Genomic DNA, 20,730 nt, shown 5'->3' on the forward strand with positions numbered 1-20,730 from the left:
GGTTATTTCACGTGCTTTTGAAATTTGAAAATGATAAATTTTTCATATTTATTAAAAAAATTAAAAAATCAAAATCCCTTACAATGCATGAGGTTTTTCTGTAATTTACCAATCGAAAAAGAAATTGTCTCAAAGAAAAATTGGAAGAAACGTAACGGTATCTCATTAATATTCTCATTCTGCAGATTTTATAAAGTTTCTAAATCCTTGTTAAATTTTATTTTTTTTAAATGTAAATCCTTATTAAATTAGCTCTTTTATGAGATAAACTTGAAAAGGATATTATTATATGAGATTAATCTGAAAAGGATATTTTATTATTTTTTTTAGAGTTAAATATAGGAAGAATTGTATACATTGAATAGATTTATGTTTGTACAAGAGTTCCAAGAATAAAAGTCCATCGCAAAATTTTATAGCACTATCTCCGTTCCTTTTTTTTTATTTTTTTCATTTTTTTTATTAACTAATATTATCGTCTACTTACTTTTTGGTATGAAAATCTATTGAGCATCAATATTACAAAAGAGTTTACAAAATTTTAATATAAAATATTAAAATTAAATATTTTTAAAAAATTTAAATTCACATAAAAAATGGTTAAAATTGTGTTAATTAAACAAAACAAAATCACATAAAAAGAAACGAATTGAGAAAGAGGAAGTAATAACTGAGATAAAATATACAATTCAATCAGTCCCAGAGATTATTTTTTTCTTGAACGTTTAGTGCAGTATGTAAATGACTTTGACCTTCAAAAGTGTATTAGTATTATATGCTTAATGCTTTTCTTTTTCTGATTTGGGTAATTTTAATTTAATAATGGGTTACACATTAGGGATAGTTATCATCTCCAGTGATTGCAGCATTTAATTCCAAATAATTAATAATAATATAATTACAATCAAATTCGAAAATATCATATGATTCTTTTTTTTTTTTCGATATGGATCATATGATTTTATGAATTAAAATTAATTGGCATAATCAAACAATTGTATTTTTGAATAGTAACTAATAATAATATATAAATTAATATACCATAAAGACAGGAGATGATTATCACTTATTGTGTAGTCTAAAACCTTATGTAAGGAAAAAAAATTAGAACCCCTTGTTTTGTTATTATTTGTTTATCATAGTTATTAATTTGTTTGCCTCTCATTTTCCTTTGAGAATAATAATTTTTTCAAAATATATCCCATTCATATTATAGAGATAGCAAAATCAGAGTACATAATCTGTTTAACGAAATAATTAATTAGGTTAAAAAAAGGATAAGAAATTAAGGTTAAAAAAATCAAGTAGAAGAAAAAGTAACAGAAGAACTTTAACCACGTCAATAACAGTTTCATTTAATAAAAATTGGATGAATACATGAATAAAAACATCTATATTAGCAAAAAAAATCCTCATAAAAGTGGCAGCTATTTGGATCCTTTAACCCATTTTTTTAATTTTTTATATTTTTTTTATGTACATGAGAAGACATAATTTGTTAGATTAAACACTGTGTATTTTATTAAAATGAAAATTTGAGAGGAAATGTAAATTTCAAAACATTTAAAATGTTTACTAGGTCCGCCCCCTGTCCGAGACCATTATGGACTTTCAGTGCCACTTGCAATTGACAACTTTAAAATACTCAATTTGTTTCCAAGTTACGGGAAAATCTTGTTTTACAATCGTTGGGAGAAGCTTCGTTAGCTTCGACGGAATCAAGAAAATGAATTGTTGCCTTTCGTTGAAGCACGGAAATATAAGAAGGATCAAAATAATGGCAATGAGCCATTCCTTCCCTACGTTCACTCATTGTTTGATTTACAACCTCCAGAGGAGAAAAGAAAGCTTGAAGAACCGAAAATCGTGGCATTGTGCTCTGAGCTCTTTACTGCAGGCACTGATGCTTCATCCGTAGCTCTGCAATGGATCCTACCAAATTTGGTGAAGTATCCTTGTATTCAGGAGAAGTTGTTCATGGAGATCAGAAGGGTCATAGCAGATGGAGAGCTAGAGATCAAAGAAGATGATTTGTCAAAAGTTCCATATCTAAAAAGAAAACCATTTAGTTCTTATCCAAGGACGGAAGTAGCCAGGGGACATACCCCCAACTTCCCAAGGGTCCTTTACTCTATTATAACTTGGCTTTATACATGCTAAAGATTATAATTTGTCCCTCCAAAGTGAAATGCAAGCTTTCATTTTTTTTCTTTCCATTTTGTGTATACTTTTAAAAAAATTGATATCATCATTAGTTTCAAATGCAAATAAATGACTTGATTGATCAAAACTAATGATAGGATAATTGAATTAATCACCGAAACATTCAAAAGTTGTAAAAAATTCTATCTTAATGGATTTTGATATGAAATCAGTTAATGTAATTTTTTTTTTACCATTTCTTGAAATATTAGATTCTAATTTGAAAAATTCATAAGTGATATTTTTATTTCGCATCTTCTTTATAAATAATAAAAATTAAGATTTTACTAAAAAATAATAATAATAATTAAAATTGAATTGTAAACACTAAAAAAACACACACACACATAATAATGCCACAAGGCCACAAGTTATCAAGTAGCCTAAGAGACAGGTGGCATATATGCCCCCTAATGATGATGAGCAAAAAGGGCAACCATGACCAACAGGTTGTGGAGGAGTTCTTAGGGATAGAAAGAGTAACGTAGTTGGTCTTTTCTTTGGTCTCGTTGGTGTGCTTGAGTCCAATCATGCGGAAGTTCTTGCAATTAAAAATGCCCTTCATTTTTTTTGTTTCCTCTCCATGCAATGGTGTAATATCTTCAGTAATAGAATCAGATTTTTGAGTTGCTCTTTCATGGATATCAAAACCAGAGTCTGTGAAAGATATTTTCTGAAATTGACAGATTACCGAAGTTGATTAAAGACGTGACTTATAGACAGATATACAAGGAAGCTAACTTCTTCGCAGACTCCCTTGCAAAAATGGGAGTGGATCAACCGAGCATATTCAATGCTTGCTGGTGAAAGGCAACCCATTATGTTTGCTGGACTAGAGGAGCGGTTGCTTTTGTTTTCATCTCTACGAGAGTGTTGCTACTTCTGTTCTATCTTATCTCTGTTATTCTTCTTGTGCACAATATTGTCCATGCTTGTATATTCTTATCTGGGAAGCCTCTGCTACTTTTTGTTAGAGAGACGTGATTATGAAACCCCATCCACATGAAAAAAATTGTTTTTTAGTTGTATTTCTTTTAACTGTCACAATAAAATGCAGAGAATCTCTAGTTTTTTTAGGAAATAGCAGAGAAGTAATGAAGCCTTTGTCTGATTCCATCTTTCTTTAGTCACTTTCATGGCAAATGCAGGATCCCATATAAAATGAATGATGGGTAGTACCATAGATGAAATTTACAGTAAATGATAATTTCTTTCTTTTTTTTTCTTTTAATTAGCCATCAATTTTGACTTTGTTTGGTGTATTTTTTTTTGCTACTTAATATCTATCCTATTATTTGCTTTTACTTGCTAAAAGGTATTACAAAGCAAAAGTATGACTTGTTAATACTGACCAAGTAAATAAAATATCATAAAGAATTAGTAGCTGATTGTTAATGAATGTTGGAATGAGTAGCTCAAGAGGTTTACATAACCATTTTCTTGTTATCAAGAGCAGGATGATGACACTAATAATGATGAGTAAAAACAAATTGTTTATGCTAATAATGATGATTATAAGAGCAGTATAGGTCTACTACTTTGTCAGTTTTTGTTCAATTTATATCTGCATTATTGTGAAACACAAGACAAGAAAAGGCAATAATAGAGGAGAGTAGGACAGGTGGCCCCAGACCCACTCCTACCTTATCAGTTTTTGTACAATTCAGTTTTATTCACCCATTTGATATGAAATCCTCATGCCCTAATTCAGTTTTTCCAAGTGATGATTCAGATCAAATACAAACATTTTCAAAGTAGATAGTGTCATAGCCCAATTTTAAGGCCATGATTGATGCAAAAACCCAATGGGCTCAACTCACTAAGACCAAGCAAGCCTACTTACATGATCTTATATGTTAATCCATATTTCTTTAAAATTTGAAATTTCATAATGCTCAATTACAATTCTTTTGAAAACAACTCATCAAACCCAGTCATGTATTCATAATGGCATCATCAACCATTATTTACATACATATAATTTGACAAGTGAATTTCAACATTTCACAACAAATAGTCATATACACATAATTAAAACTTGACTGTCAGCGGAGTGACTTTAGATGGGAGATATGGCTACTGAATGTCAAAGTAACTGGCCAAAAGATGGGAGTACGCGGACGCCTCAATCTATGTCTCAACCACCCATGAATCTGAAAACATGAAGTTGAAAACGTGAGTACAAACTCAGTGAGTGAACCTAGGAAGGGAACAAGCAACTTTAAGGAAGGTTTAGAAATCATGATGCACATCTTTGAAAACAATGCAACTTAGTTCACATTCTTATTAAAATCCCTCCATCAAACCCCAGGTTATTAAATCATTTCATAATGAAGGAACCATATTTAGCATGAAATTGGAAAGAGAGAGGATTTCCAGCAATCATCCAAGCAAGACAGTATAAACAGAATGTTTCTTGCCGCAATAAAATCAATTCACAAGTAAACGAAAAATTTTCAAGATTCATCATGCCATGTAATCATATCTTATAATCATAATCTTTCTATTGCATGTACATATACTTAAGCATATATCAATTAGCATACCACCACATCGGCTCCAGCTCATGTGCATCCCCCCACATCGTGCACATAGCCTGACACCTCATCTCGCCTAGCTCATGTGTATCCCCCTACATCGTGCACATAGCCGGAGTCATCGTGTGCATCCCCTCACATCGTGCACAGTCAGTGCCATCGTGTACATCCCCCCACATCGTACACACGGGCACTATCATCGTCCACCTCCCTCACCACGCCATAACCGGCATGTGCATTCCCCCACATCGTGCACACACACGGTTATAATCATCATATACAATATCAATTATCATGCACACCACATATATATATATATATGTATATATATATATATGTATATATATATATATATATATGTATATATATATATATACACCACTAAAATGTAATAGTGCATAAATCCATAACCAACCACATGTCAAACATAAAGGCAATTTCCAAAGGCTTGTCCCAAGGCACTTGTTTTTAAGAAAAGCTGGATAAATCATTCAAACGTTTGTGCAATTTCATTCACATTCCCAAAACAAGTTTTGAAATGCAGTTCACTCACCTGACAAAACTAGCACCACCAAGGTCCTAATTCAAGTAGTCCCGAAATACCATTAAAACCTATATTTATCAATAAACCATAACAACCTCAATTAAGTCATAAATTAAATCTAATAATTCTAATGAATTTACATTAGGCAATCTACCCTCTAACCTAACATTTAACCTAAGTTTCTAGTCTAATTCACAAACCCATTTGGCCAACTATTCCAATTTAAAATTTCGTTACTTGGATGAGCTTGGAGGCATGAAGATCAACAAAAAACCTAATCTTTCCAAAAAAAAATAATTTGAAAAAAATTAGGGAATAAATCTGAAAATATAACCATAAATTCAAGAATTCCAAAAGTTGGAAATATATACCTTTCAACCTTGAAAATGAAGATTTGAAGCCTAAAAATCCAAGTGTTGTTGAAAGTGAAGTAGAAATAGAAAATATAAGAAACAAGGAGAGATTTTTTTTCTCTCTCCTAGGGTTTAGATGTGCTGGAAATTGGGGTTAGAAGCTGCAAATTTAGTGCCCAAGAAGTTAGGAGAAGGAAGGAATAGGAAAAGAAAAGAAATGAAAAGAAAACAAGAAAAAAATCCCATGAAAAATTTGATTTTCATGGAGGTGGAACGAAAATGGCATTGGATGGGTGAGGAAGAAGAAAAAAGTTGCTGGAAGCTTGAAGAAACTGCTGGAAATTTGAAGAAGTCACTAGAAACTTAGATATTTATGTCTTATGTTTATCCATTTTCTCATGAAATTATCAAAATGCCCTTAACAAGGTCATTTTATCTTTCCATTGCCTTTATACAATCTTTTTACTTCTTTGACACTAAGACAAGGTCCAAAATGGTTTAAAAATGCTTGAGTTCACGAAAACTTAAAAATTTTAACTTGAGATGCAAAATGACTGTTTTACCCTTTTTGTTTCCTTCCATTTTAATTTAGTTCTCCCAACACTCATTTAACTTCAATTTTCTTCCATTACCTTCTTTTACACATGTACAAACAAAGTATGAAGTTTGTACTCCAACGCGGTGTCCCTAAAATATTTAAAATATTTATTTGCCTGAGCTATCTTTACTTAATAAAGACGTGTGACCCCATTAACGTCATTTTTCTCTAAAATTTTCTCATTCTTCTTCTCCCCCACTTAGATTAACCATATACTCCTTCTTCATGAAAAATTTTGACACTGAATAAAATATTAATATTTTAATATTATTTTATTAATAAAATATTATTTTATTCTAAAAATTTCCACTTATCTCCTCTTGTCTCCTTAGAATCCAAAATACTTTATTATGCTTCAATTAACTTCCGAATCACTTTTTATCTCATAAATTCTTCTCTGATAAAAATATTATTATTTTATTATTATTTTCTCGTGTGCAAAATATTTTATCCTAAACTATTCATTTCATCTTTCATCGTTTCTAAACCTTATAATTAACCTCAATTGGCATCCAATAAACTTTATTAGTCACCATATCAAAATACGGGGTATTATAGATAGTGGCGTAGAAATCAAGTGATAGCAACGGTTTTTGTAGCATCAGAAATCTTGAAAATATCTTTCCAATGGTTTTTGTAGCATCTTGTTCGATTTTGTGATTTGGAAGTTACAAATTTTTAAAGTTAATTGGGAACTTGATTTTCAACAGTTTTGACAACTCAACTTTGGGTCATCGGAACTCCATATTCCGGTGACCTTTTTGGTCATTTTTTTGAGGACTTTTGTAGTATAAATGAGATGTTTAATATGACATCAATGGCTTGTTTAGGGGCTTTTTGTGTTAAGAGAATTAAAGCCTCAAACTAGGCTCATTGATACTGAAAACCCAAAAATCTGGGTATTTCGTGATGATTTCAAGAGATTTGGCTTTTGAAACTTGGGAATTTTGTTTTCTTTTTAATCGAAACAAATTTTTGTGTTGTAGTATGATATGAATACTTCATATTGGTGTTGATTTCATCATTGGAAATAATTCAGGTTAAAAGTTATAGCAGCTCAAACTATGACAAATGACCATCTAAGTTATGGAAATTCCAAAAAATAGAAAATTCCTTTTGAAATTTTTTTGAAATTTGATTTTAATTAATATGTGATAAATTCTGTTGTAAACTTCATAAATATTGGATATGTGATCTCTACTGTATTTTTATATCTAAAAGTATATATCTTTATATTTTATAAATTTATTTCTTAAATTAGTAGATTTTATTAAAACATCAAAAAATTTATGAAAAAAAAATTATAAATATGATTTTTATGAATGAAATTAGTGTTATCTTATATCAGAAATTAAAATCTTTACTAATTTTATGATTTAAGTTTAATTCTCAATTTTATTTGATTTTTTATTAACTCAAATAATAATAATAATAATAATAATAATAATATATTACCTATTTAATTGAAAATGTTTTTAAATTGCAATAGAGTTTGCTAAACACCCTAAGTGTTTAGGATGGTCAACGGAAAGTCACCTTGTAGGATTTGTTTACAAATTCAGTTCTGATTTTTGTATGTATTTCTTGAAATATTAAGCTACTAGGAGGATTTTCTGATTTGTAACTTAAAAGTGGAATTGACAAAATCAAGTGATTAATATCCCTTTGATGTTTTCACACCCTAAAAATTAGTCTCAATGTGAAATTAAATTTTATATATTATGTATAATATGTTTTGTCCTATGATTTGTAAAAATCGAGTTGAGCATGTAAAATGTATATATATGATTTTCGTATGTTGGATTTTAGAATGTGAATTTTAGAATGTGAATTTTTGTAAAATACTATTTTTGATTTTGAAATGTAAATATGAATTTTATCTACATATGCATATATGATTATCTTTGTGATTATATATATAAGTACTTAGTTTGAAATAAATATGCTTTTGATGTGCATGATATGAGTTTTGTCAAAGTGAATATTATTGTTTTGTGAACTTGAGTAATCAGAAAATATATTTTGTTTTGTCTCATAGTATAACTATGTCATGATCCTGCTAATGGGAGTTAAACATTGACCGTGTCGACATGTATTATGTGATTAGAGATTGATCTCCCAATCGCACCACCAGTTACAGAATAGTGGTATTTGTGATATCTGTTCAGAGTAGCCAATGATTGCTTCTAATATATTTATGACCCATGCCACTGGGGTTAATTATGATTTTTATGACCCATGCCACTAGGGTTAATTGTGGTTTCTGTTATCAATATGACCTATGTCATAGGAGTTAAGTATGTCCATAGTATGTTACGGGAAACTATTAAAATCTGTAATAATTATGAAATCATATTTATCTATTATTTTAAAATTTTGGAATTAAGATAGTTTTGTTATTTGAATCAGATTACCCAAAATTCTGCTTTTGATATTTATATGAGAATAAAAGTTTTTAGCTTAAATGTTTTGTGCATGCTTAATCCGGCTAAAGGGATGTTAGTCACTTGCTAAATTGTTGGACTCACTCCTTCTTTCACTTTTTTTCAAGTTGTGATTTGGTCAAACACGTGGAAAACTTCGTGAAGTGACGTTTCATAGGCTAGCATATGGTGTTAGTTTGCTTCAGGATTGTTTAAATGTTATGAACCTTTTGTTACCTTAAATCATTTATTCAGGATTTTATCTTAGTATCATAAATTTGAGAATTATTATATTTCATAAATATATTTGACCCATTTTAGTTAGTTGGTTAAGATATATGTTTGGAGCCTTACATGCCTATAGGGTTTATCTTGCAGGTGTGCGGCGTCTGTTGTGCCTCAAGTCTGTGGACGTGACAGATTTAGTGATATCAAAGCTTAGGTTGGGCATAATTATATAATTTTAACACTTATGCAAGATATGAGAGATGGGTAGAAGAAATAGGATTGGGACGTGTTTCTCTATTCATGTTTGATACACTCACATGATTGTTGCATCTTAGTGTTTAAATAAAAAAAAGCTAATGGTAATTTCCCTTGTTATGAATAATATTGGAAGAAGATGCAAAGAACAAAGGCTTGGAAAGTAATATAACCAGCAAACTTCCTTGCTACTGTCCCCAAACTAGCTCTATGCCAAGAGAGATTTACATGAAGAAAGAAAGCAATATTTTTAAGGTTAGAGTTCTTTTCATCACAATTGCTAATTGCTTAAATTATTTTGTGGAATTATAACACATTCTGAAAGGAAGAAGAGATTGAGAATTGTAAAGTATTCAATACTATTAAGAATTACGAAGAATATTTTCAATGAAAATTATCATAAATGCAATCAGAATTTTTATATTACTATAAAAATATAATTAACAATATGTTTTCATCAGTCAAAAGTTTTACTAACATATATTTTAAATAAAGATAAATGATAAATTAAAAACTTGCTCTTGCCTAATGTATTGGGAATTGTAAATTTCACTTGAATTTAATATGTAACAATAATAAAAAAAATCTAATAAAACTTGATGTTTATGAAAAGAATTTTTTGTACCGTTTTGTCGATTGATTCTTTCATATATTTTTATCTACATATATATATATATAGCTGAAAAACTATAATTTCCTGATCTTAATTTCTAATTAGATAAATTAGATAGATAAAAGTATACATTAGAAAATCTTATAATGTCACAATTCAAATTCTTAATTTTTAAAACTGATAAAACCTTTCATCCATTTTTTTGAGAAAAGATTAATTGACTCAAAAATGTACTTCTATACATTTTAAAGCCTCTTTTTAACATTTTCTTCTTAATTTCCCTTTTATTGCTGGTTGATCTTAAAGAAAAATTAAGAAGAGAAGGAAAGAGGGAAATTAAGAAACAAATATAAAATGAAGGGGGAAAAGAAAAGAAAAAAAAAACTAGGAGCAACCTAAAACAATATCGTATTAATGATTTTTTTTTTTGGTTAAGCTATCGTTTTTTAGTTAATTTTCCAAATGGAGCTGGATTTAAGATTTTGGAATAAAAATTTAATTTGAATTTCATTGTTGTGAAATAGAATGTTTTTTTATGAAAATGATATAATTTTTTAGAACTTTCTTTGTAATTTACCATTTCAATATTTGTTTTATTTAATCTAAGTAATTCACGAATATCGGTTGGTTTTGTCCTCAATTATATATTGTACCATAAATGAACCCAATGTCCCTATGTCTCGGTTGCAAGGCATAGAACTTCACTTGGAAGGTTTAGACCTTAGATTATGCATTACAAAATCAATCATAGCATGGCATCTTAAAGGATGATGACAACATTAACACTTTTTTGGAACAATGAAAATTTTGTGCATGATTTAGAAAATCAGCCTTGAGATCAATTATCATATATGCCACTTACAAAGCAATGAATGATTTTCTAAGTTGCTAATTTACTTGACAAAGCAGTGAATTCTCTTGCTAAAAATTAAACAAGCATGTGGCAATAGGAAGTATTGAAAGCACACCTGCTTTTGAATTCTTGTGTTCTTTGAATGACCAAAGAAGCTAGGAAAGAAGATACAATGATTTTTCAGCTCTTTTCACCACAGAAGAAATTGTTTTCTTGTTTTTCAAAGATTTTATGAAAACTCAGAGGATATGGCAGTGGCTATAGGGAAGAAGTAATTAGAAATATCAGAATCAACCAAAATATGTTCAATGTATATCTCATGTAGCAAAGCTTGTTGGAGACATGATCCTCAGTGGAAAAAGAAAGGTTTAATTAGTTCAAGTAAAGGTGATGCTGAATGCTACTTCTCCATTACAAGGAATGTAACAGATGCTAATTAAGGTTTAACAGATACTTGGAAATTTTGATACAAGCTCTAATTAAGGTTTGAACCTGAAACTTAAAATGTTGTAAAACTTTCTTCTTTTATTGAGACAATACTTCATTGGCTTTGCTCATCTTCTTATCATTGAGACTAGTTAATTCTCAGTAGGAAATATTATAAAGTATGTACTTCTAATTATAAGTCAATTACATTAAACTACAATCGTTTTCAAGACCAAGTAACAGATAAGTTTGAGCAAATATCCGATTATAATTGCATAATCAATAGGAACCGACATAGTTTGGTTTCGACAGGTCAATTAGTTGAATTCGAGTATAAGGGATGGTTTTGAAGGTCTATGGTTTCCGGTTATTCGATTGATTATCGAGATCAGAATTTTCTCAGCAAACTGAAAAATTGAATCACTGTTTTTTTCTAAACTAAGTAAACATATTATTATATATAAGTAATATGATGAGTGTAAAATTACTATAATAGCCCTTTATCTATTCCTCAATTTCTCCGAATTCTGTTGAACATTAAGGCCTAAACACCCTTTTATAATTTCTCCCCTGCTCTCCTAGTCTCCCTTAACTCTCCCGAGCCTTGATCCCCCAACTAGTATAATTTTTTAATTCAAAACAATACTGATTCAATCTAGTAGGAGAATCATAGTAAAGATTTGAGGTGTTAAAGCTTTTGATTTTCCATTGAAATTTGGGTGAAAACGTATGGATGACCACTCAAATGTTCTCTATTTGTTGTAGTAATGGGGATGTGCGTGTAAATTGGACAAGTGCTACAAAAATTGGAACAATTCTCAAGACTAGAGATATTGTCTCGGTTAGTGGGAAAGGAAGACAAAAGGTGTGCTATGGATTCGATCAAATCCTGCTGCCCAGTAAAAGGTCCTCTACATTTTAGTTTAGGCTTCTCAGCTTTAAATAAAAACTACAAGGGAAAGTTTGCCGTTGACTTCATTTTATGGATCAGTTGAGTTAAACCAGTTGCACTTGTATCATTGGGAGCCAAATGGAGATATTTGTGAGGTGAAAGAAAAAAGGATGACTAGTCGCAAGCTTCCATGCCATTAATGTTTGGGTTGGTTCTGTTGTTCTTGTTTGATCATTGTGAAAAGGGGATGTTTCTTTGACCTTTTGTCTATTGTTATCGAATCCTCAGGGGGAGTTATGGGTTGAAGTTTCACTGGCAAGCCCTGTTTTTGTCCAAAGGGCACTGTGTTGCTGGTGTTTAGGTGATTGTCGACTGGGGTTGCTTTCATTTTTGTGGCAGCAATCTTTTGTAATTGTACAGATTCTCAAAGCTCTTACCATCTTTTTATGCCATGAACAGTCTTTCGTAGTTCCTGCAGGAGACTTGAAGATGGCATAGTGGTAATGAAGGTTAATAAAATCAACATTAACAGGTTATACTTTTCTTCAATATTGATGATGATTGCGTAACGCTGGCCCTTGTCATTGTATAATAGTATGAAATTACTAATGATTTTAACTGACAGGCGACAGTACCATATTTGTTGGCAATAGGCAGTTGATTCTAAACATAGACATAGCATAGAAACAGCAAGGAGTCACAAACCATTACTCCATTCGTGCCACAATCCCAATTCCCTTAAATTGGGAAGAGTAAATTTGATGCTACTGCTAACCATTCCTTGTTCCTCTTATGATGCTATTATTTCCTCCATTCGGTCACAACCCCACACAATGATTTGTTCCAAATTGCCCAGATCTTGCATCTAATCTGGCATTTCTCTACTACAGAAACATTCCTATAAATCACTCATGGGTGAGTCGATACAAAACCAAAATAATAATAATAATAATAACCTTGTAATGTTGATAGACATGTATTAAACACTGATAAAGTAGTTCGCAACCTTACTTCAAATCATACAACAAAGCTTAGTCTCTTGTTTTGATGGTAGAAAAACCAACTACCTTTTTTTTTTTTTGGAGAGTGTGAATTTGAGCTTAACATCCACAATTGGGAAGAGCTCAACAAACAAACAGTAAAAAGGATGAATTGATTCTAGAAATACAAAGTATAGAACATCAGAAAGCAAGATGTTTGAATTGTGATTTTACTTCAGCATTTGGGCCTGCAACCTTCTTTCCCATTGCATGTATCTAGCGAAACAGAGAAACCGAATAAGACTGGTAATCTTAGTATTTGTTTCAAACATAGAAAATGAAATGAAAAGAAAGTAAGATGAAACTAGATTTGCAATTTTATGAGAAAAAAGGACTCACATTATGCTTTTGATGACAGTTTATTAAACAGCTTGCTTCCATTGATTGTTGCGCTTATCCCAAAATTTGAGCAAAGGTAGAAGAACATTCTTAGCATTAGGATGATCCCACTCCATTGATTCCCAGCATTCCTTTGGATTTATACAGATTTCTTTGAGAGAAGCAGGAGGAGATGGTTGACTATTGTCAAGCTCAAGCAGGGGAAGATACAGAGGGAACCTCTTTAGCTTTGGACAATGCCATATCTCAATTCGTTGGAGAGAATCACAAACCATTACTTCATTTGTTTTACAAATGCTCTTCAATTCTGGCAGATGAACCAATTTCAATATCCTTAATTTGGGAAGAGTAAACATAACATTATTATTGGTACTCGTTCCTTCTTTCTCTGATGCTATTATTTCCTCCACTCTGTCGCACATCCTAACCTCAATCTTTTCCAAGTTTTGGAGATTTTGTAGAAACCACTTTGCTGGCAACAAATTCTTTAAGTTTTTACTTGAAGCTAAATAAATTGCCTTAAGAGAGGAAAAAGTTCCAGGCGTTAGTGGTACTGATTCTCCAACTATGACTTTCAAATTCGTCAACATCCTCATATGAAGAACCTCAAGCGTTTGGAGTGATGCACACCATGAGGTAAAAATGGACTCCAATTCATGGCAACTTTCAATTGTACATTCCTTCAAATCGGTTCTGAAAAGATCATTTAAAGTTGATGCCCTGCCTTCGCAATGATACAGATGTAGTTGCCGAATATTAGATGGAAGTATAATCGGATCTTCAATATTCATGTTAAAACCCCATATTGCAACCATTCTACTATAACCTCTGTCAAATGTAATAGACCTATATGAGTTATAGAACCAGTGATCAATCAATTTGTGACTCACCCAAATATGGTACTTATTAGGCCTTTTTCTTTGACCAGCATACATGCTCAAGTTTTGCACATTGGTGAAGCAACCTTCAAAAACTTCCAGCTTTTTCAATGTCTTAATCTCTTCCGCTCTTGATGATGCTGGATGAATGATCAAGTGTTGAAGATGATACAACTTCGACAATATTCCATTGGGGATCTCTTCTAACTCAAAGGTAAATCCAAGATTGAGATATCTAAGATTTATCAACATTTCCAAACCTTGAGGGATTTTGTTGATACTTGTTCTTTCAAGATTCAATTTCTTCAAAGCTTGATTCTTTGACAAGGATGGGACATTTTCTAATTTGGAGCATTCACGAAGCAATAATGCTGTGAGATTCTCTAAATTGGAGATAGAATTGGGTAAACTCCAAATCGAATTCAAAGAAAGATCAAGGATCTTAAGATTAAGCATGTGTTCAAAGAAAGATTCTGGAATTTCTTCAAAAGAATTGTTTGAGAGTAACAAAGTTGTAAGCTTTTGACATTCGGGAGATTGCATATTTTGAGGAATTTTTGATATGGAATTCCTCATCAAGGAAACCTTTTCAAGGTCTTCACTCCATTCTTCTTTATCAGGAAGCTCTTCCAATTGCATACCAGCTTTGACCAAAAATCTTTCTCTTGTGATATGCAATGCCATATCTCTAACAACATCATGCATCTTTACGTGTGTACCCTCCCTAACCCTTTCTAACATACAATTTTCTTCGAGCTTCTGTAAAATAGAATTACCGCCACCCTGCATTGCTTGTCTAGTTCCCATTTCATCAAGAAGTCCTTGTTCCATCCAATATTCAACTATCTCCTCTTTTTTTATTTCATAATCTTCAGGATATAATGCACAACATAGAAAACAATCTTGGTCTTTTTGTTCCAGACGATCATAGCTGAACTTTAAACATCCAAACACCTTATCTTCCATATCCTGGATGTTTCTAATGTAACCTCTTAATTCATTCAAAGCATTTTGCCACACAAGAGGATCAGTTATTCCCCTCATACAACCAGCTATTGTGACAATTGCAAGAGGAAGTCCATCACATTCCCCCACAACAAGTTTCATAATTGATTCTAAAGTTGGATTAAGCAACATGTCTTGTCCGACTTTGCTTAAGAACAATTGCATTGCCTCGTCCATAGAAAGACAGGACACTTGGACTTTCTTACAACCCATTGATCGAACAACCTCTTCTGAACGTGTTGTCAACACTAACTTGCATCCATTATCTGTTGTTGGCTCAAGGATTCCAACATCCTCAAGAGAGAAGCTGCTCCATACATCATCCAAAATTAGCACATAGCTCTCCTGTTTCCTCAACATTTCTGATAGCTTTGCAGCCCTTACAATTGTATTCTCATGATCCGGTAAGTTTTCTTTCAATTGGCTTGCAATGTCCTTTTGTAGCCTTCGAACATCAAAGTCTTGGGATACCGTTGCCCAAATCAGTTTATTAAACTTAGCTTCTTTCAACAACCTGTTGTGGACATCCTTCATAATGGTTGTTTTACCGATTCCTCCCATCCCACACACTCCAATCATTCTAACTCCATCCCCCATCAAGTATTGGTAAATTTTTTCTGTTATAGTAGTCGTGCCCGTTAACTCCGGTGTTGGTAGTTTAACCCTTATGGTTGAAGGATCATCAACCACCAAGCCATTAGAGAAATGACCTTGACCATATACTTCCTTTATTGTTTGAGTGGTTTCATCAACAAGCTTCCCTAAGCAAGAACGAAAGAGATAGTTCCCTTTTCTGACTTTATCTTCAACATGTTGAGCATGACCAAGCTTCTCCCCCGCTTTCTTGAGCCAACTTTCAACTTCCTGCTTTGGCTTTTTACCAAAACAATGCTCGTCTTGCAATTGTTGGTGAATATCCCCCTTGCGATCATGCAAATCTGCTTGAGCTTGTTTGAAATCATCCACGTATTCACTAAATTTTCTGTGGTTTTTTAGATACTTTCTAGCTGGTTGACCAATGAACTTAATAACCTCAATGATTGGTCCAATCAAGTCCATATTATAGCTTGTCCCTGCACCAAATTTTGGTATTGATTCGTTGAAGAATGGATGCAGAGGCATATCAAGTTCATGAAATAAAGGAATTAAAAAGGAAATCGATTGAAGATATATGAAGTAGTAGATAGAAATTTAATAAATAATTTAACGAGGAAAATCATATTCTCAGTATCTTTGTAAACAAAAAATAAATTTTTTGCTTAGCCACCCATTTACATGAAATCCTCAGCCCTAAACCTGTCAAGCTAAGCTTCGTTCAAGTGGTTGTGATCAGTTAGGTTTGACTAAGGATTTTAGATTTGAGACTAGTGTTGTTTTTTCTCTTTTTCATTTTTAAAAGAAAAAAGACATAATGATCATGAGCTATGTGTCAAAAGTGCAAGAACATAAGGAAAGACAGTATTATTCTACAATCTACACCATAATGAAAAGCATACAAATTAAAAAGACTAAAAAAGGAAGGTAAAACATGCTAGCAATTTATGGGAATAAAAGATAATGGGAGGTTAAGAAAGTACCTTTCCTGACTGACAGATAGCTATCGGAAGATATTGTCTAGAATAGTAGAAGATGCAGAGAACAAAGGCAGTGAATTGAAGACAGGCTAAGAGCAGAACCAGCAATCAATGTTCCTTGCTAATTTTTATGCTCTCTGCAAAAGCGATGGAAAAAGGAAGAAATTAAAAGGTAGGAGGGGGAGTCAATGAAACTGTTCAGGAAATAGCAAAGATATACAGCAGCCTTTGTCTGACTCCACTTTTTCTTTAGACATTTTCTTGGCAAATACAAGGTCTGATTTTGTCTGATTGCCAGTTTCATATTGACGAAATTTCTTCTAATAATCTGGCCAAGTAATGTCTCATTTCAGCTATTCTTTTTTTCCTGAAATGTGAGCTGTTTGATTAAAAGACAAAACATAGTTCATTGTTTTGCTCATAGTTCATTGTTTTGCTCTTTTAAAATATTGCTATGATTGAATGGTAGTCCTGATTTTGGATGACTATGATTGCAAGTCAATTTTATTCGAATCATTGTTTAGTAGTTTCTTGGTTATTAGATTCTTAGCTAAATTGGGTTATTTTATTGTAGTGTCGGCAAACATTTTTTTTTTTTTGTTAAAAATGGTTTCATATATTTCCCACTTGACCATGTTTGGTTTTGTTTAATCAGAATCCTGATCAATTAGTTGCAGTCTTGCTGACTAATTACAGAATAATTAAACCAAGAAGTCTTGTTTCGTTTTCCTTCACCAATATCTTACTTTTCTCAAGGAAAATAAAAACAAGGAGCCTTTTCCAAGTGATGATTCAGACCAAATACAGACAGTTTCAAGTAGACAGTGCCACAGGAATCAAGTCATAGCAAAGCTGAAAACACCCATCTGAAAGTCCTCACTAGTAATTGAAAAAACATAAGATCAGAGAAAATGCAAAGAAAGAAAGAAGCAGGTACCTAATAATTAGATCACCATTTTCCGTTTATACTATCATTATGGAAGACAAAGAAATCTTCCAGCACGGCTGAGACTTGATGAGCCTGGACAACAATAGTTTTCCAGCAGAGAAATGGTTTTGTGTTAGAAGTGGAAGCTCGATTTTCAGAACGGTGCAAAGCTTTCTTAAACCGTTTGGTAAAGTGACAATCATGTGATTGTCACATGCTGTCTTTTACTTATTTGATCCAATGTTAGGCACCTGTTCTTATTTCTTTTATTTTCTTGTTGCTTGTTATTATCCTTTGGCTATTAGCCTTGGTAGTTGTAATGGCCACGCGGCCTATTTCCTGTTTTTAGGTAGTGCATTAGATTATGGGGTCCTCTTGAAAAACCACTTTGTTGTGGCTTGCTTAAATATTGACAGTTTACTATATGTAATAGTATGAATGTGACATTTCCAGTTTCTTATTCTGCAGTTTTCTCCTTCATCTTTTGATTTTACCTACCATTGTTGTTTTTTAATATTTGTTGTTCTTAAATTCAACATAATATCAAAGCCTTTTTTGGATCTTGTGGGATTGTGAGAAATTTTTTTTCTTTAATATTGATTTCCTATTTGCTAAGTTTTTTAAACTCTCTATTTCAAATGGCTTCTTCGAATATAACCGTTACTGCTCCTCCAATTTTTTCAAAGTAAAATTATCAGATGTGGGCGATTAAAATGGAGGCTTACTTAAGAGCCTATGACCTGTGGGGGATCATTGCTGCTAGAGGAGATCCCCTTGTTTTGAGTGTTGCTAATCCAACGATTGCTCAGTTGAAATAGCACAACGAAGAGGTAGCAAAAAGATACAAAGCCCTTTCTGTTCTATTTTCTGTAATTTCTGATTCTATATTTACGAGGATTATGAATTGCAAGTCTCCAAAGGAGGTTTGGGATAAGATAAACGAGGAGTTTTTTGGAAATGATAGGACTAGACAAATCTAGGCTTTGAATCTTTGGAGAGAGTTTGAAACTCTGAGAATGGATGATGAAGAGACTGTTCAAGATTTTTCAGAAAAGGTGCACAAGATTGTGAATCGTTTAAGGCTGCTTGGTGAAGAATTATCTAAGAAAAGAATAGTAAATAAATTTTTAGTAAGTCTACCAAAGAAGTATGAGTCAAAAATTTCTTCTTTGGAAGATTCTAAGGATTTGAGTTCGATTTCTGTAAATGAGCTTGTGAATGCTTTACAGGCTCAAAAACAGAGAAGGGCATTGAGGCAAGATAAGGTTGTTGAAGGTGCTTTGATGGCTAGAAATGCAGATAAACGACACAGCAACAGATATAACAAAAAGTCTGAGAATGAAAGAAAAGACAAAGGAAAGAAAATTTATGAGAAGAAGCAAGGAAATCAAAAGGGAGCTTTTCCACCTTACTCATATTGCAAGAAGACCAACCATACTGAGAAGTTTTGCTGGTATAGACCTAACGTCAAATGTAGAGCTTGTAACCAGTAAGGTCATGTGGAAAAAGTTTGCAAGAATCGAGGAACTAAAGCTGATGAGAAAGTTGCAGTTGCTGAGCAAAAGGATCGGGTGGAGGATGAAGTTCTGTTTATGGTTAAGAAAGCAGACTTTGATGAAAAGAAAAACATTTGGTTGTTAGATAGTGGTTGCTCAAACCATTTAACAGGTTGCAAGCAGATTTTTCAAACTTTTGATGGCAACTTTAGGACAAAGATGGAAATTGGTAATGGAGATCTCTTTTGATCTTTGGAGTTGGTACAGTAGAGGTACAGACACTTGATGGTTTGAAGTCAATATCAAATGTTTTTTATGCACCAGATGCTAGTCAAAATCTACTCAGTAAGGCAACTGTTGGATGACAATTATCAATTGGTGTTCAAGGACAAGGCATGTACAGTTAAAGATCCTACTAGAGTTGAGCTATTGATTGTGGGAATGAAGAACAAATGTTTTCCTCTGGATTGGATGAAGGTTAATCATGCTGCTTACAACTGTACTATGACTGCAAATGACCTTTGGCATAAAAGGTTTAGTCATGTGAACTATGGTTCACTGAAACTGATGAGCACAGATAAGATGGTGGTTGGTTTGCTTGAGATTTCTAAATCTGACAGGGTTTGTGATATTTGTCAGTTTGGTAAGCAAAAACGAGTACCATTTCCCAAAGTCAGAAGATGGAATGCTACTTAGAAATTACAGTTATTGCATACTGATTTGGGAGGTCCTATGAAGACTTCATCACTGAATGGAAGCAGGTACTATTTGCTTTTTATTGATGACTATACTAGATTTAGCTGGGTATATTTTCTCAAAGTGAAATCTGATGCTTTTAATGCTTTTATAAAGTAAAAAGCATTAGTAGAAAATCAAACAAATTTGACCATTAAAATGTTGAGGAGTGACAATGGGACTGAGTACACAGCTAAAGAATTTGAAGGTCACCTGAGCAAGTTTGGTATTATACATCAATTAACAGTGTCTTATAGCTCTCAGCAGAATGGTGTATCCGAGAGAAAAAACAAGACATTGATGGAGATGGCAAGGTGTTTACCCTTTGAAAGGAATTTGCCAAAGACATTGTGGGCTGAAGCTGTGAACACAGCCAACTATCTGCTCAATTTATCTTCAACAAAAGCCCTGGTGAGCAAAACTCCTTATGAAGCATGGTATGGTTTAAAACCTTCTGTTGATCACCTAAAAATTTTTGGTTGCATATGTTATGCTAAAATACCAGATGCTAGGAGAACGAAACTAGATGAAAAGTCTGTTATTGCAATTCATCTTGGATATAGTGAAGTTTCTAAAGGATATAGACTGTTGAATGTCATGACTATGAAGTTCTTTGTCAGTAGAGAGGTTTTTGATGAAAGCATGAAGTGGAATTGGGATACTAAAGCTGTGGAAAGTTCATACAGTCAACATATTCTAACAGATTACATATCTGAAAATGAAGATGAACCAGTGTTGGATGAAATGTTAATGAACCTCCTGTGAGAGGAACTAGACCTCTGGAAGATAGTTATTCAATGCGTCATGTTTC

At 32.5% G+C, this 20,730-nt stretch overlaps 2 protein-coding genes and 1 long non-coding RNA gene across 3 annotated transcripts; 1 reads left to right on the forward strand and 2 right to left on the reverse strand.

Moving 5' to 3' along the window:
- Positions 1–4,051: 4,051 nt before the first annotated feature.
- Positions 4,052–5,916, reverse strand: LOC108662975 (uncharacterized). Its single transcript, XR_016027609.1, has 2 exons — positions 5,655–5,916; positions 4,052–4,355 (listed from the first exon to the last, which is right to left on the reverse strand). It is a non-coding gene; the product is annotated as an uncharacterized LOC108662975 (long non-coding RNA).
- Positions 5,917–12,848: 6,932 nt separating this feature from the next.
- Positions 12,849–17,163, reverse strand: LOC108662973 (putative disease resistance protein At4g27220). Its single transcript, XM_018125150.2, has 3 exons — positions 16,764–17,163; positions 13,304–16,259; positions 12,849–13,180 (listed from the first exon to the last, which is right to left on the reverse strand). Exon 2 carries the CDS (start codon positions 16,243–16,245, stop codon positions 13,327–13,329), a length of 2,919 nt encoding a protein of 972 aa, XP_017980639.2. The 5' UTR covers positions 16,246–16,259; positions 16,764–17,163; the 3' UTR covers positions 12,849–13,180; positions 13,304–13,326.
- Positions 17,164–18,704: 1,541 nt separating this feature from the next.
- LOC148761546 (uncharacterized) lies at positions 18,705–19,880 on the forward strand. The gene is made up of 3 exons (XM_088808639.1): positions 18,705–19,154; positions 19,357–19,413; positions 19,509–19,880. The coding sequence occupies exons 1-3, from the start codon at positions 18,705–18,707 to the stop codon at positions 19,878–19,880; spliced, it is 879 nt and encodes a 292-aa protein (XP_088664765.1).
- Positions 19,881–20,730: the final 850 nt, after the last annotated feature.

This window comes from Theobroma cacao, chromosome 7 (assembly GCF_053813885.1).
Source record: "Theobroma cacao isolate CCN51 chromosome 7, ASM5381388v1, whole genome shotgun sequence".
Lineage (NCBI taxonomy): Eukaryota > Viridiplantae > Streptophyta > Magnoliopsida > Malvales > Malvaceae > Theobroma > Theobroma cacao.

Bases quoted from the DNA above. Each gene is read 5' to 3' on its own strand.
- LOC108662973 (XM_018125150.2), bottom strand. From the start codon at position 16,245: ATGGACTTGATTGGACCAATCATTGAGGTTATTAAGTTCATTGGTCAA.
- LOC148761546 (XM_088808639.1), top strand. From the start codon at position 18,705: ATGGATGATGAAGAGACTGTTCAAGATTTTTCAGAAAAGGTGCACAAG. The intron at 19,155-19,356 runs GTCAAATGTAGA...ACCATTTAACAG, and splicing joins TTTGCTGGTATAGACCTAAC to GTTGCAAGCAGATTTTTCAA. The intron at 19,414-19,508 runs GTAATGGAGATC...TTTATGCACCAG, and splicing joins TAGGACAAAGATGGAAATTG to ATGCTAGTCAAAATCTACTC.